Source organism: Micromesistius poutassou (assembly GCF_964030765.1).
Source record: "Micromesistius poutassou genome assembly, contig: SCAFFOLD_5574, whole genome shotgun sequence".
NCBI lineage: Eukaryota > Metazoa > Chordata > Actinopteri > Gadiformes > Gadidae > Micromesistius > Micromesistius poutassou.
Window position 1 is genome coordinate 1 of NW_028179559.1, and position 15,405 is coordinate 15,405.

Here is a 15,405-nt window from a genome sequence, read left to right on the forward strand (position 1 = left end):
ACATATTACTGTTAGTACAGTTATATCATTATACATATTACATATTACTGTTAGTACATCATTATACATATTACATATTACTATTAGTACACTTATATCATTATACATATTACATATTACTGTTAGTACATTTATATCATTATACATATTACATATTACTGTTAGTACATCATTATACATATTACATATTACTGTTAGTACACTTATATCATTATATATATTACATATTACTGTTAGTACATCATTATACATATTACATATTACTGTTAGTACACTTATATCATTATATATATTACATATTACTGTTAGTACATCATTATACATATTACATATTACTGTTAGTACATTTATATCATTATATATACTACATATTACTATTAGTACATTTACATCATTATATATATTACATATTACTGTTAGTACATCATTATACATATTACATATTACTGTTAGTACACTTATATCATTATATATATTACATATTACTAATAGTACATTTACATCATTATATATATATTACATATTACTATTAGTACACTTATATCATTATACATATTACATATTACTGTTAGTACATTTACATCATTATATATATTACATATTACTATTAGTACACTTACATCATTATATATTATACATTACTGTTAGTACATTTATATCATTATATATATTACATATTACTATTAACACATCTATATCATTATATGTATAATGTATCACTATTAGTACATTTATATCATTATATATTATAAATTACTGTTAGTACATCTATATCAAAGAGAGAGAGCAAGGTAGAGAGGTAGAGAGAGTGAGAGAGAGGTAGAGGTAGTGAGAGAGAGAGGTAGAGAGAGGTAGCGAGGTAGAGAGAGAGGTAGAGGTAGAGAGAGGTAGAGAGGTAGAGAAAGGTAGAGAGAGGTAGAGAGAGATAGAGAGAGGTAGAGAGAGAGGTAGAGGTAGAGAGAGGTAGAGGTAGAGGTAGAGAGAGAGAGAGAGAGAGAGAGGTAGAGGTAGAGGTAGAGAGAGAGATAGGAAGAGGTAGAGAGAGAGGTAGAGAGAGTGAGAGAGAGGTAGAGAGAGAGAGGTAGAGGTAGAGAGAGAGAGAGGAAGAGGTAGAGAGAGTGAGAGAGAGGTAGAGAGAGAGGTAGAGAGAGAGAGGTAGAGAGAGAGAGAGAGAGGTAGAGAGAGAGAGAGAGGTAGAGAGAGAGAGGTAGAGAGAGAGAGGTAGAGAGAGAGAGGTAGAGAGAGAGAGAGAGAGAGAGGTAGAGAGAGATAGAGAGAGGTAGAGGTAGAGAGAGAGGTAGAGAGAGGTAGACAGCGAGAGAGAGAGAGGTAGAGAGAGAGGTAGAGAGAGGTAGAGAGGTAGAGGTAGAGAGAGGTAGAGAGGTAGAGGTAGAGAGGTAGAGAGAGGTAGAGAGGTAGAGAGAGGTAGAGAGAGGTAGAGAGGTAGAGAGAGGTAGAGAGAGGTAGAGGTAGAGAGAGGTAGAGAGAGGTAGAGGTAGAGAGAGGTAGAGGTAGAGAGAGAGAGGTAGAGAGAGAGGTAGAGGTAGAGAGAGAGAGGTAGAGAGAGAGGTAGAGGTAGAGAGAGAGAGGTAGAGAGAGAGGTAGAGGTAGAGAGAGAGAGAGGTAAAGAGAGGTAGAGAGAGAGAGGTAGAGAGAGGTAGAGAGAGAGAGGTAGAGAGAGGTAGAGAGAGGTAGAGAGGTAGAGGTAGAGAGAGGTAGAGAGGTAGAGGTAGAGAGGTAGAGAGAGGTAGAGAGAGGTAGAGAGAGGTAGAGGTAGAGAGAGGTAGAGAGAGGTAGAGGTAGAGAGAGGTAGAGGTAGAGAGAGAGAGGTAGAGAGAGAGGTAGAGGTAGAGAGAGAGAGAGGTAGAGAGAGGTAAAGAGAGGTAGAGAGGTAGAGGTAGAGAGGTAGAGAGAGGTAGAGAGAGGTAGAGGTAGAGAGAAGTAGAGGTAGAGGTAGAGAGAGAGAGGTAGAGAGAGAGGTAGAGGTAGAGAGAGAGAGAGGTAGAGAGAGGTAGAGAGAGAGAGAGAGGTAGAGAGAGGTAGAGAGAGAGAGGTAGAGAGAGGTAGAGGTAGAGTCCTCACGAGGCCAGCCTGCAGTCAGTCATCTCCACGGCCGTCCCGCTGTAGGTCACGTCGCAGCGCGCCACGTTGTTACTGTAGTCGGACTCCGAGACGCTCTGAGTCGGGTTCACCGTCACCTGAATAATACAGCAAGGTACTGTAATACTACTGTAATATACTGTAATACTACTGTAATGTACTGTAATATACTGTTATACTACTGTAATGTACTGTAATACTACTGTTAGACTACTGTAATACTACTGTAATATACTGTAATACTACTGTAATATACTGTAATACTACTGTCAGACTACTGTAATGTACTGTAATACTACTGTAATATACTGTAATACTACTGTTAGACTACTGTAATGTACTGTAATACTACTGTAATATACTGTAATACTACTGTTAGACTACTGTAATGTACTGTAATACTACTGTAATACTACTGTAATATACTACCCTGGAAATCCTCTGGAAGTTCTCGCGAGAGCACAATTTGAATTTGCTCAGCGAGTCACTCTGGGAACGAGCAATAAACTCACTCCCCGATTCCCCTGGCCCAGAGCATTAACCAATCACATCGGTGTATCTGGTATAGGCGGGGCCAAAAGCTTTACTGTTTTACCGATTGGATACGGCAAGAGTCGTATCTATTGGTGAGCTCCGCTGGTCTGGATATGTCACCCCTTGTATTCTTCTGATTGGTCGTAGTGTTATCCAATTGCGTTCAGTGATATTTTCAAATGCATGCTTGGCTCCGCCCCTCGAGTTGGGCCGTTTTCATCACTCGTTGCCAGACCCTGCAGCTCTCTAGATGTGAGTCTGGATCTCCAGGCTAGTAATATACTGTAATACTACTGTAATATACTGTAATACTACTGTAATACTACTGTAACACTACTGTAATACTACTGTAATATACTGTAACACTACTGTAATACTACTGTAATATACTGTAATACTACTGTTATACTACTGTAGAGTATATATATAGAGGGTGTCTCCGTGGTAACCGGCACTAGAAAGAGGGTGTCTCCATGGTAACAGGAGGCACATAGAAGGTGTCTCCATGGTAACGGGCGATAGACAGAGGCCTGCTCACCTTGAGGACGTATTTCCCGGGTAAAACGTCCGTAACGTCGATCCACTGGCAGTCGATGTCAGCGTTGTACGTATCATAGCAACCAGGACTCAGGCCCTGCAGTCATTTACACATTTTTTATATTATATGTAAATTCATATTCACATTCATGTGTGTGTGTGTACCTATGTGTGTGTGAGTATTTGTGTGTGTGTGTGTGTGTACCAATGTGTGTGTGTGTGTGTGTGTGTACTAGTGTGTGTGTGTGTGTGTACCTGTGTGTGTGTGTGTGTGTGTGTGTGTGTGTGTGTACCTGTGTGTGTGAGGTGCAGGCGTAGTGTCGGTGGTGTCCGGGGTCACATGACGTGTCCTCCAGACAGAAGCTGGCCTTGTGGCCCGCGGCAACGCGGAGCCCCGCCCCCCTCCGGGACTCCGCCCCCCCCCGGGGCCCCGCCCCTTCGTCCAGAAGCTCGTAGTGACTGAACGCATCCATGCTGTGGAAGTGGCTGAGAAGAGGGCGGAGTTAGAGAACACCACCCTACGTATAGAGGGCGGAGTTAAAGAACACCACCCTACATATAGAGGGCGTGGTTAGAGAACACCACCCTACATATAGAGGGTGGAGTTAAAGAACACCACCCTACATATAGAGGGCGGAGTTAAAGAACACCAGCCTACATATAGAGGGTGGAGTTAAAGAACACCACCCTACATATAGAGGGCGGAGTTAAAGAACACCAGCCTACATATAGAGGGCGGAGTTAGAGAACACCACCCTACGTATAGAGGGAGGAGTTAGAGAACACCACCCTACGTATAGAGGGCGGAGTTAGAGAACACCACCCTACATATAGAGCGCAGCAGTGCCCTTTGTTAACAGCTCTGGTTCCGGAAGTTAATTTCCCCATTAATTTTCTCCCGTTGACTTTTCGTAAAAATCGTTTAATCGTTACATGAAGAGTTTTAAGCCTGGAACCAAACCAATTGTTCGTCAAGGTAGTCATGACCATAAAACATTTGTTTTATTTGTTTTAAAAATGTATAATTTTTGAAAACTGAAGAAAAGGCGAAGGTACGAAGGTGTGAAGAGTGAAGGAACTACTCATCCCATAAACCATTGCAAACTTTTTTTGCGAGCTCCACCAATCAAAGACGTTGTGTTACACTTTAGGATTGTGGGTAGTGTAGTAGTAGTAGGCGGTTTCACATCGCGAATAAAACGTGTTTTTTCTAAAAACTAGAAGACGTCTTTAACGTGTGGCTTCTACAGGAGCATATACCATCGTTTCACAACAGTGGTTACGACATTATGGCTTTTTATCAAAACCTCTATGGAGGTCCAGACCCTCCAGACCCTCCAGACCCTCCAGGCCCTCCAGGGTCCAGACCCTCCAGACCCTCCAGACCCTCCAGGTCCAGACCCTCCAGACCCTCCAGACCCCCCAGACCCCCCGGGACCCACCGGTGACAGCTGTGCCACTCCCAGGCGTAGCGCGGCTTGCTGGGCAGGAAGTCGGCCGTTCCCTGGTTCTTGACGCGCTGAGGGAACCTCAGCAGCACCCGGGTCTCGTAGTCCTTTGCGTGCTGAGCGGAACTGGAGACAGTACATCACATTAGATCAGATTAGACTTCCTGTATCGGACTCCCTGACTTCCTGTACAGGACTTCCTGTCTGTCCTGCGGTCAGACCTGGCCAGGCAGCCCTCCTCGGCGGAGCAGCGGAGGCTGTACATGGGCAGCCTCTGGACGTAGCTGGAGGCCTGGATGAGGTAGGGGTCAGGAACCAGGTCAGGGAGCCCTAGAGGTAGAGGTCAGAGGTCAGAGGTCAGGGGTCAGGGGTCAGGAACCAGGTCAGGGAGCCCTAGAGGGACAACATAGAGTAGAGGTCAGGGGTCAGAGGTCAGAGGTAGGGGTCAGGAACCAGGTCAGGGAGCCCTAGAGACACAGCACGGAGTAGAGGTCAGGGGTCAGAGAGACCTAGAGGAATAGAGAGGTAACTAGTGTTAGTCTTACCGTGTTGCTGGTAACTAGTGGTAACTAGTGTTAGTCTAGTTAGGGTTAGGGTCTAACTGAACAGACCTACTACGGTCGAAACGGTCGAAAATGGAATAAAATCACTGGGAGCAGCAGCGACAGAGCGGTTTACTTTTTCTTATTATTTTACTAGTGTTAGTCTAACCGTGTTGGTGGTCACTACTACCTAGTGGTAACTAGTGTTAGTCTTACGGTAAGACTAACACTAGTAACCAAGTTACCACCAACTAGGTAATAAAAAGACTAGTTAACACTGTTAAATAGTCTTTTTCTTACCTAGTTGGTGGTAACTTGGTAAATAGTGTTAGTCTTACCGTAAGAGCTAGTTACCAGTTACTAGTCTTACCGTCCTAGTCTTACCGTGTTGGTGGTAACTAGTGTTAACTAGTCCGAGTCTTGTCCTAGTCTTACCGTCCTAGTCTTACCGTGTTGGTGGTAACTAGTGTTAACTAGTCCGAGTCTTACCGTATTGGTGGTAGCGGGTCCCGTACCCGGGTCTCCAGCGGTTCCCGGGCCGGTAGTAGGAGTTGTAGTAGTTGTAGTAGGGGTGGTAGTTGGCCGCTTTGTACGGGTTGTTGTAGGGGTCGTCCCCGACCATCCCGTCCGCCGGGCGCACCGGGACCGGCTCTCCGGTACTATCTGTTCCACTTGGCCGGTGTTGACGCGCGGCGCGTAATTGCGCGGAGCTGCTGGCCGCGGGGACCCGAGGAGCGGCCGGCGGAGTCCCGGAGGACTGCGTCTCGTTGCTAAGGAACACCAGGTCATCTCGCCGCGGGCCGGAGCCGGGAGGTCGCCTACCGGGCGGTCGGTACTGAGCGCCGTGACTCAGGATCCGGTGAACCTGTCCGTTGTGACGCCACGTCAGTCCCCGCCGCGGCGCACCTGCCGCCCGCGAGCCGTCCTGCGCCGCGCCGGGGCGCAGAGCCGCGCAAAGAAAACACAAGCGCGTCACCAGCCACGGGAGCGCGCGGAGGGAGAAAAACCCCTTCATGGTGGAGAACCAGTTGGTCAATAGAGAGAAGAACCAGTCGGTCAATGGAGAGGAGGAGGACTGAGAAGAACCTCTACCTGAAGGTCTGAGGGGGCTGAGGGGGCGTCACCGGGGGGAGGGGGGCGTTCACAACGCGCTATGAGGGGAGGGGGGGGAGGGGAGAGTCACCCTCATTCACCTGCAGGTATGAAAGTGATGAACAATCAGTTTGACAGACCATTAGGTCACTGATAGTATAATGTGTAGTATTGATACCCGTATCATTGAATCGCCTCTAAATTAAAATAACATGCGAGAGGTTGTGAATGAGAGCCTGTGAATGAGGTTTCTCCGTTTCAAAACCCTGAAATGTGTCCGTGTGTGTAGAGCTCCAGACTAACCCCGGGGGTCAGAGCCCCGGGGAGGGTACCCCTGTGGGTCGGGGCTATCATACTGCCGTACTTAAACCCTAATTAGCAGTACAAAATATCCCATATAATATACAGCTCAATAAAGCCTCTATGGTTCCATAAAACATAAACACTTCTCATGCGGTGGTACACGTGCCTTGCTCTGCCCACTGAGCTACAGGGAGTAGAACCTAGGCCTGGGCGATACGGCTGAAAGACATATCACGATATAACTCGATCATATTGATCGATATAGATAACTATTGATAATTTTAATGACCTAAAAATACTAGGAATTACCATGCTGGATTTAAACACTTACTGTTTAACATTTAATACGACCTTCCACTGTTCCCCTAACCCTTCGGCGTTAGTGCCTTGCTCTACGCACTGAGCTACAGGGAGTAGAACCCCTAACCCTTCGGCGTTAGTGCCTTGCTCTGCCCACTGAGTCACAGGGAGTAGAACCCCTAACCCTTCGGCGTTAGTGCCTTGCTCTGCCCACTGAGTCACACAGGGAGTAGAACCCCTAACCCTTCGGCGTTAGTGCCTTGCTCTGCCCACTGAGCTACAGGGAGTAGAACCCCTAACCCTTCGGCGTTAGTGCCTTGCTCTGCCCACTGAGTCACACAGGGAGTAGAACCCCTAACCCTTCGGCGTTAGTGCCTTGCTCTGCCCACTGAGCTACAGGGAGTAGAACCCCGCCCTAACCCCTGTTCGTTAAAGGCCTGCTAATGACTTTCATCTGCTGTCGGTTCTCGTTAAAAGGATTCATTGAGTCCAAAGGTCAGAGAACAAAGATCTCATTTTACACTGAATGGTTTTGGATTTACATTTTATAGGACTCCTAATGGTTTCAGCGTTTATGAACAGTAACTGAATAGTCACCAATAGTTAATACCAAAGGTTCGTCCAGCCCAGCCCACCACAATCCCTAGTAGATTCACCACACATCTACGTCGTATAGTCCACACAACGTTGACAGCTGATCCGACCCGATCAGAGAAAGATAACCGGCAGCTTTTGGCCTGTTTTCCCAAACGTCGATGAGGCAGCAGAGTTTAGTTTAGGTGGGAGCGTGTTGAGGTAGCTTTTGAGCTTTTTGTAGAGTTTGGGGGTGCTAGGTAGAGGTTTACGTAGGATAGGTTCAGATGTTTAAGTGAGCTGGGTTTAGAGGTTTAAGTGAGCTAGGTTAAAATATTTGAGTAAGATAGGTTTAGAGGTTTACGTATACGTAAACCTCTAAACCTATCTTACCTATCCTATAGGATAGGTTTAGATGTTTAAGTGAGCTAGGTTTAGAGGTCTCAGTGAGCTGGTTTAGGGGTCTCAGTGAGCTGGTTTAGACGTCTCAGTGAGCTGGTTTAGGGGTCTCAGTGAGCTGGTTTAGGGGTCTCAGTGAGCTGGTTTAGGGGTGGTCTCAGTGAGCTGGGTGATGTGTTTAGCTCGGCGCTGCGAGGCCCTCTGACGGCCGGTCTCTGATCCAGATGTTTAATTAAACGTGTTTCCATAGGATGTTAAAAAGCAGACTTCTCACGAACGTCAGCCGCTAACGCGACGCAGACCGCCGGGCTAACGGTAGCAGCAGCAGCAGGTGCCCCCCCCTGCCCCCAACCCCCCCCCCCCCCTCCTCCTCCTCCCACTCAAGGCGACCGAGCTGAACAAAGGCCCGTTTTATAGCGTTTGTTTTTATAACATCGGTATAAAGATCAAAGTGGGGCCTTAATTGTCAACTCCCCCCTGGTCGGCCATCTTGTTTCCAATGAGAAGCAGCTGCTGCTGACGGAGCGAAGAACGACCTGACGGAAACACCACCTTCCTGTGTGTGTGTGTGTGTGTGTGTGTGTGTGTGTGTGTGTGTCCTTGAAGAGTCTGCTGACAAAAAAGTTATATGGGAGAGAGTGGAGCTGTCCTGGTTTGGCCTGCTTACCCAGCCTGTCTTAGCCCTGGTTTGGCCTGCTTACCCAGCCTGTCTTAGCCCTGGTTTGGCCTGCTTACCCAGCCTGTCTTGTTGTAGCCTGGTTTGGCCTGCTTACGTAGACCCGTGTGTAGCCTGGGTCTCTTTGCCTTCACACTGTGGACGCGTGGATCCAGTTGTTGTATGTAATCTGGTATAATCTGGTATGAACCAGATTACATTACAGAGAAGACAAACATTCAAACATATAGCCAGTAAATCATAAAATGTTACACTAGGTCCAGTCAAGTATAACATATCTATTGCTTCTTCCCATAACCACACCAAATAAATGTGTTCCTAACAGCCTACTGTGTATAAATGAATTATAACAATTGCATATCCTGTAAATAACCGCGTTCTAACGGAGGGCCTTCTGCTGCCCCCTTGTGTCACAGGCGAGAACTGCATCTTCTGGCGCGTTAGGCGACGGGGCAAAGAGAAAAGTTAAAGGTTTTCTTTAAGTTAAGGGTGACTGTTATTTTTGGATGCAGGTTTTTGTTTATTAGAAGAAAAAAGAAGAAGTTATAAAAATAGATAGAGGTTGGGCAGAATAATTTTAGTTTCAAAGCATTCATAGCATTCTGGCTAGCCTACAAATAGCAAAATAAAGGAGAGAAACAACAGAAATAAACAGAAAACAATAAGAATCAAAGCATCCCAACTAAAACATAACACAATTATTGTTGTATTAGTGCTATAATTTCTTATGGATTAAACAATTATTAATAACAGTTATCCCACCAAATCACCATTCACACACAAACTGCCCATTTAAACTTGTTGTTTAAACTTGTTGTTTAAACTTGTGTCTGAAGTCAAACCAGAGAGACGACGTTCTGGTGTCACGTTTAAACAGCTCCCACCACCACAAGGAATGTCACAAATATCACAACTCTCTGCTCGCTGTCGCACACACAGCCACAACACAACAAAGCACAACGCTGCTGGGGAAAAAAAATAGTAGACAATAAAATAAAAGTGTGAATTGATTTGAATTATAAAAATCTTTGGTCTCTGTTCGTGTTTTGGTGACATCATGTCCAACGTCTGCAGTTACAAAACAGTTAGTTAAAAATAATTTGAATAATTAATAATGTTATTAATAAACAACTTGATAACGACACAACACACAAAAAGGTGTGTTGTGTCCATCTCTGATCGTCGTCCACCTGTCACGGCATACGTCCGACATACTGACTGTTGCCCTGGCGATAAGCTGGTTAACAGGGAACCTGTTGCCCTGGCGATTATGTTTAGGTCCTACATGATAAAGGTCCGTTAGGTTCAGGTCTTCTGAGAACAGGTCAGCCCTCTGAACTCGTCTCATGATCCTCGATGATAAAGTTTAGTGAGTAAAACTAAAGCGAGGTACAGCTGCAATTAAACCTAAAGCTTAAGACGGGGTAACGCTGAAGCTAGTTAACCCTAAAACTAAAGCTGGGTCAAGCTAGGTAAAGCTAAAGCTAGGTAAAGCTAAAGCTAGGTAAAGCTGAAGCTAGTTAGAGCTGAAGCTAGTTTAAGCTGAAACTAGGTAAAGCTGAAGCTAGTTAAAGCTAAAGCTAGGTAAAGCTTAATCTAAAGCTAGGTGAAGTGAGACCTAGTTAAAGCTAAAGCTAAAGCTACTCTTAGCCCCATTGCACAGTTTGATTCACAGACGGGCGTGGTGACGCCTCACACAGGTTACAACGCGCCGTGGAACTGAGCTGTACAACATCAACATTAACACAAACAACGTCACGGAACCGGAGAACAAAACACCAAGAACCACAAAGAAACAGAGAACCACCAGAATGTGACACTAGCTCCAGTGTGCGTTAATAATCATCACGGATAGCTGAACAGTGCTTAACCAAACTAACTAGTCCTGTGACCCCCGACCCTAGACTACAGACAGAAAGAACAAAGGAACCATTAGAAACCACAGACAGTATTCTTTATAGACGCTAACGAGTGAGCTGTGTGTGGACGCTTCAGAGGAACGCCAGAGGAACAGACCGGCCAATGGGCTCCTCCCTCTCCAACCACGCCCCCTCCCCCCTGTGTCTCCCCCCCTCTCTCACCCCTATGTCTCCCCCTCCCCCCCCTGGTGTCTCCCCCCTCCCCCCTGGTGTCTCCCCCCTCCGCCTGGTCTCCCCCCTGGTGTTTCCCCCTCCCCCCCCTGGTGTCTCCCCCCTCCCCCTGGTCTCCCCCCTGGTGTCTCCCCCCTCCCCCCCCTGGTGTCTCCCCCCTCCCCCTGGTCTCCCCCCTGGTGTCTCCCCCCTCCCCCCCCTGGTGTCTCCCCCCTCCCCCTGGTCTCCCCCCTGGTGTCTCCCCCCTCCCCCCCCCTTGTGTCCCCCGCCTCCCCCCCGGTGTCTCCCTCCTGGTGTCTCCCCCCCTCTCTTCCCCCTATGTCTCCCCCTCCCCCCTGGTGTCTCCTCCCTCCCCCCTAGTGTCTCCCCCCTGGTGTCTCCCCCCTCCCCCCTGGTGTCTCCGTGGGGGGGGGGGTCCGTCTCACTGGTGGGCGTGGGGCCTCAGGGCCTGGTGGGGGGGGGGGGGGTCGGTGGTGGGGGGGGTCACTGTGGGGGGGGGGTCACTGGGGGGGGGGGGGTCACTGGTGGGCGTGGGGCCTCAGGGCCTGGTGGTGGTGGGGGGGGGGGGGGTCACTGTGGAGGGGTCACTGTGGGGGGGTCACTGTGGGGGGGGGGGTCACTGGGGGGGGGTCACTGGTGGGCGTGGGGTCTCAGGGCCTGGTACAGGCCCTCGAAGCTGGGCCTCTGGTCGGCGTCGCGGCCCCAGCAGCACATCATCAGCTTGAAGAGGGAGGGGGGGCAGAGGGGCGGGGCGTAGAGGAGGACCTGGGCGGGGCCAGAGGGGACAGGTCACCTGACGTGCTAGCTGTTAGCCGTTAGCCGCTATCCGTTAGCCGTTAGCCGTTAGCATGCAGCGCGGCTGAAGAAACACCTGAAGAAATGCATGTTCATATTGATGGGACATGGGTTAGGGTTAGTTAGGGTTAGAGCGGGTTAGTTAGGGTTAGGGCAGGTTATTTAGGGTTAGGGCCAGTTAGGGCGGGTTAGTTAGGGTTAGGGTGGGTTAGTTAGGGTTAGGGCAGGTTAGTTAGGGTTAGGGTGGGTTAGTTAGGGTTAGGGCCGGTTAGTTAGGGTTAGGGCCGGTTAGTTAGGGTTAGGGCGGGTTAGTTAGGGTTAGGGTGGGTTAGTTAGGGTTAGGGCGGGTTAGTTAGGGTTAGGGCGGGTTACTTACGGTTAAAGCGGGTTAGTTAGGGCGGGTTGGTTAGGGCGCCAGGGCGGGTTGGTTACCTGTCTGCCCTGGTTCCTGAAGAACTCTCCGGTGTTCTGGATGACCTGCTGGTCAGACAGCAGGCTGTAGGGCTGCTCCTTGCAGAGCGTGAAGACCTCCCACAGAGTCACGCCGAACGCCCACACGTCGCTGGCCGTGGTGAACTTCCCCTGGAGCAGGAAGTACAGCAGCTATGAAGCCTCCTAGTGTGTCCCAGTACAAAGCCTCCCAGTGCCCCAGTGGACCCATCAGTATAAAGCCTCCCAGTGCCCCCTCCCAGTGCCCCAGTGTGTCCCAGTATAGAGCCTCCCAGTGCCCCAGTGTGTCCCAGTATAGAGCCTCCCAGTGCCCCAGTGTGTCCCAGTATAAAGCCTCCCAGTGTGTCCCAGTATAGAGCCTCCCAGTGCGTGCCAGTGCCCCTCCCAGTGAACCCACCAGCAGGATGCTCTCCCAGTGCCCCTCCCAGTGCCCCTCCCAGTGGACCCACCAGCAGGATGCTCTCCCAGGCCATCCAGCGGATGGGCAGCACGGCGCGGCCCTGGATGCGGTAGTAGTCGCTGCTGTACAGGTTGCGGCTCATCCCGAAGTCTGCGATCTTGATGGTGAGGCGGCGGTCCAGGAGGCAGTTCCTGGAGGCCAGGTCACGGTGCACGAAGTTCAGCGAGGCCAGATAGCGCATCCCCGAGGAGATCTGCACCGACATGTGGAGCAGGTCCGACAGGCTGGAGGGACACAGGACAGGGCCCGGCGATTAATCACTGGGCGATTAATCACTGGGCGATTCAGAGTGAAACCATCACCAAACTAATAGAATCGAGTTGAAACGATTTAAAAAATATATATATATATTATATATTTTTTTAATAGAAATTGCAGAACAGCTGGATTCATATCTGGACTTTATTTTCTATTTGACCATTCTATGTATATTTTCTCATTTACAAAGTTCTCATTTAAAGTTCTCATTTCTCATTTACAAAGTGTTTTTTTTTTGGAAAATTATGAATAAATGCGTCATGTTTTCAAACTTCAAAAATAATCGTAATAATCGAGATTTCAATATTGACCAAAATAATCGTGATTATTGATGATTTTTTTCCACAATCGAGCAGCGCTACCACAGGACGCACAGGGCTGTTAGCGTGTGTCCGCCTGTATGTACAGTACATGTTTACATGTACAGTACATGTTAGTACATGTACTGTACGTGTATGTCTAGCATGTCGTATCTACATACAATAAGAGTGTGTCGCTGTGATCCCTTTACCTGACGGAGGGGATGTTGTTAGCGTGTGTTAGCCTGATCCCTTTACCTGACGGAGGGGATGTTGTTAGCGTGTTAGCCTGATCCCTTTACCTGACGGAGGGGATGTTGTTAGCGTGTGTTAGCCTGATCCCTTTACCTGACGGAGGGGATGTTGTTAGCGTGTGTCAGCCTGATCCCTTTACCTGACGGAGGGGATGTTGTTAGCGTGTGTCAGCCTGATCCCTTTACCTGACGGAGGGTATGCTGTTAGTGTGTGTTAGCCTGATCCCTTTACCTGACGGAGGGGATGTCGTTAGCGTGTGTTAGCCCGATCCCTTTACCTGACGGAGGGGATGTTGTTAGCGTGTGTCAGCGTGCTCTCGATCTCCCTCTGGGACAGGAACATGTTGAGGTCTCCGTTCTCCATGTACTCTGTCACCATGCACAGCGGGTCGGACGCCACGCACACGCACAGCAGCTGGATGATGTTGGGGTCGCTCAGCCGGGACATGATCTTGATCTCCTTCAGGAAGTCGTTCCTAGCGCAGCAGAGCCCGGCGTTAGCAGCTAGCCTAGCGTCAGCAGGTAGCCTGGAGCCAACCGCTGGCCTGGAGTTAGCAGTTAGCCTAGCGTCAGCAGGTAGCCTGGATCCAACAGTTGGCTTGGAGTTAGCAGTTAGCACAAGGCTAAGTTAAGTTAGCCTGAAGTTAGCAGCTAGCCTGCTGGTTATCCTAGCATTGGCCTGGAGTTAGCAGTTTATTTGTTTATTTATTTAAATGTAGGTGGACAGACAGCTGGACAGACAGGAGACAGACAGAGAGACAGAGAGACAGACAGACAGACAGCTGGACAGACAGACAGACAGGAAGACAGACAGACAGGAAGACAGAGACAGACGGACAGGTGGACAGACAGACAGACAGACAGACAGACAGACGGACAGGCCGACACACAGACAGACAGGTACCTGGCCTGGCTGGTTGCATCAGCTCTCAGCTGCTTCACAGCCACCAGGACCGCCCCTCCAGGCAGCCCCTCCCCCTCACACAGGTGGACCTGGAGGAGAGGGGGGGGGGGGGGGGGGGGGGGAGGGGGGGGGGGAGGGGAGAGGGGAGGAGGGAGGGGGGGGTGAGGGGAGGGAGGGGAGGAGGGAGGGAGGGAGGGGGAGGGAGGGAGGGGGAGAGGGATTTAATATTAGTAAAAAGTAGACTTCTTCCACAGAGCATCGGCGGAACACAGGAAGCAGACTCTATGATCTAGAAGAATCTAACAGAGACCTCCTCTAGAGAGACCATCTAACACAGACCTCCTCTAGAGAGACCATCTAACACAGACCTCCTCTAGAGAGACCACCTAACACAGACTCCTCTAGAGAGACCATCTAACAGAGACCTCCTCTAGAGAGACCATCTAACACAGACCTCCTCTAGAGAGACCATCTAACAGACCCAGACCTCCTCTAGAGAGACCATCTAACAGACCTCCTCTAGAGAGACCATCTAACACAGACCTCCTCTATAGAGACCATCTAACAGACCTCCTCTAGAGAGACCATCTAACACAGACCTCCTCTAGAGAGACCATCTGACACAGACCTCCTCTAGAGAGACCATCTAACAGACCTCCTCTAGAGAGACCATCTAACACAGACCTCCTCTAGAGAGACCATCTAACACAGACCTCCTCTAGAGAGACCATCTAACACAGACCTCCTCTAGAGAGACCATCTAACACAGACCTCCTCTAGAGAGACCATCTAACAGACCTCCTCTAGAGAGACCATCTAACACAGACTCCTCTAGAGAGACCATCTAACACAGACCTCCTCTAGAGAGACCACCTAACACAGACCTCCTCTAGAGAGACCATCTAACACAGACCTCCTCTAGAGAGACCATCTAACAGACCTCCTCTAGAGAGACCATCTAACAGACTCCTCTAGAGAGACCATCTAACACAGACCTCCTCTAGAGAGACCATCTAACAGACCTCCTCTAGAGAGACCATCTACAGACCTCCTCTAGAGAGACCATCTAACAGAGACCTCCTCTAGAGAGACCATCTAACACAGACCTCCTCTAGAGAGACCATCTGACAGACCTCCTCTAGAGAGACATCTAACAGAGACCTCCTCTAGAGAGACCATCTAACACAGACCTCCTCTAGAGAGACCATCTAACAGACCTCCTCTAGAGAGACCATCTAACAGAGACCTCCTCTAGAGAGACCATCTAACACAGACCTCCTCTAGAGAGACCATCTGACAGACCCAGACCTCCTCACCTCTCAAACTGGCCCTCCCCCAGCTTCTCCCTGAACACCAAGGCGCTCCCGGGGCACCTCGGCGGCGGAGATGTC

The 15,405-nt window shown here is 49.1% G+C and overlaps 2 protein-coding genes across 2 annotated transcripts; both read right to left on the bottom strand.

The window, feature by feature from the left end:
• Positions 1-2,078: 2,078 nt before the first annotated feature.
• LOC311370826 (protein-lysine 6-oxidase-like) lies at positions 2,079-6,176 on the bottom strand (the record flags this gene model as incomplete). Its single annotated transcript, XM_084489128.1, has 6 exons — positions 2,079-2,198; positions 3,173-3,268; positions 3,465-3,657; positions 4,614-4,745; positions 4,841-4,949; positions 5,651-6,176. The coding sequence occupies 6 exons, from the start codon at positions 6,174-6,176 to the stop codon at positions 2,079-2,081; spliced, it is 1,176 nt and encodes a 391-aa protein (XP_084345254.1).
• Positions 6,177-11,187: 5,011 nt separating this feature from the next.
• On the bottom strand, positions 11,188-14,103 carry LOC311370827 (discoidin domain-containing receptor 2-like; the record flags this gene model as incomplete). Its single annotated transcript, XM_084489129.1, has 5 exons — positions 11,188-11,359; positions 11,822-11,971; positions 12,289-12,523; positions 13,389-13,586; positions 14,015-14,103. Coding segments are annotated over 5 exons (807 nt in total), but the record flags the coding sequence as incomplete, so codon positions are not given.
• Between the last annotated feature and the right edge of the window lie 1,302 nt (positions 14,104-15,405).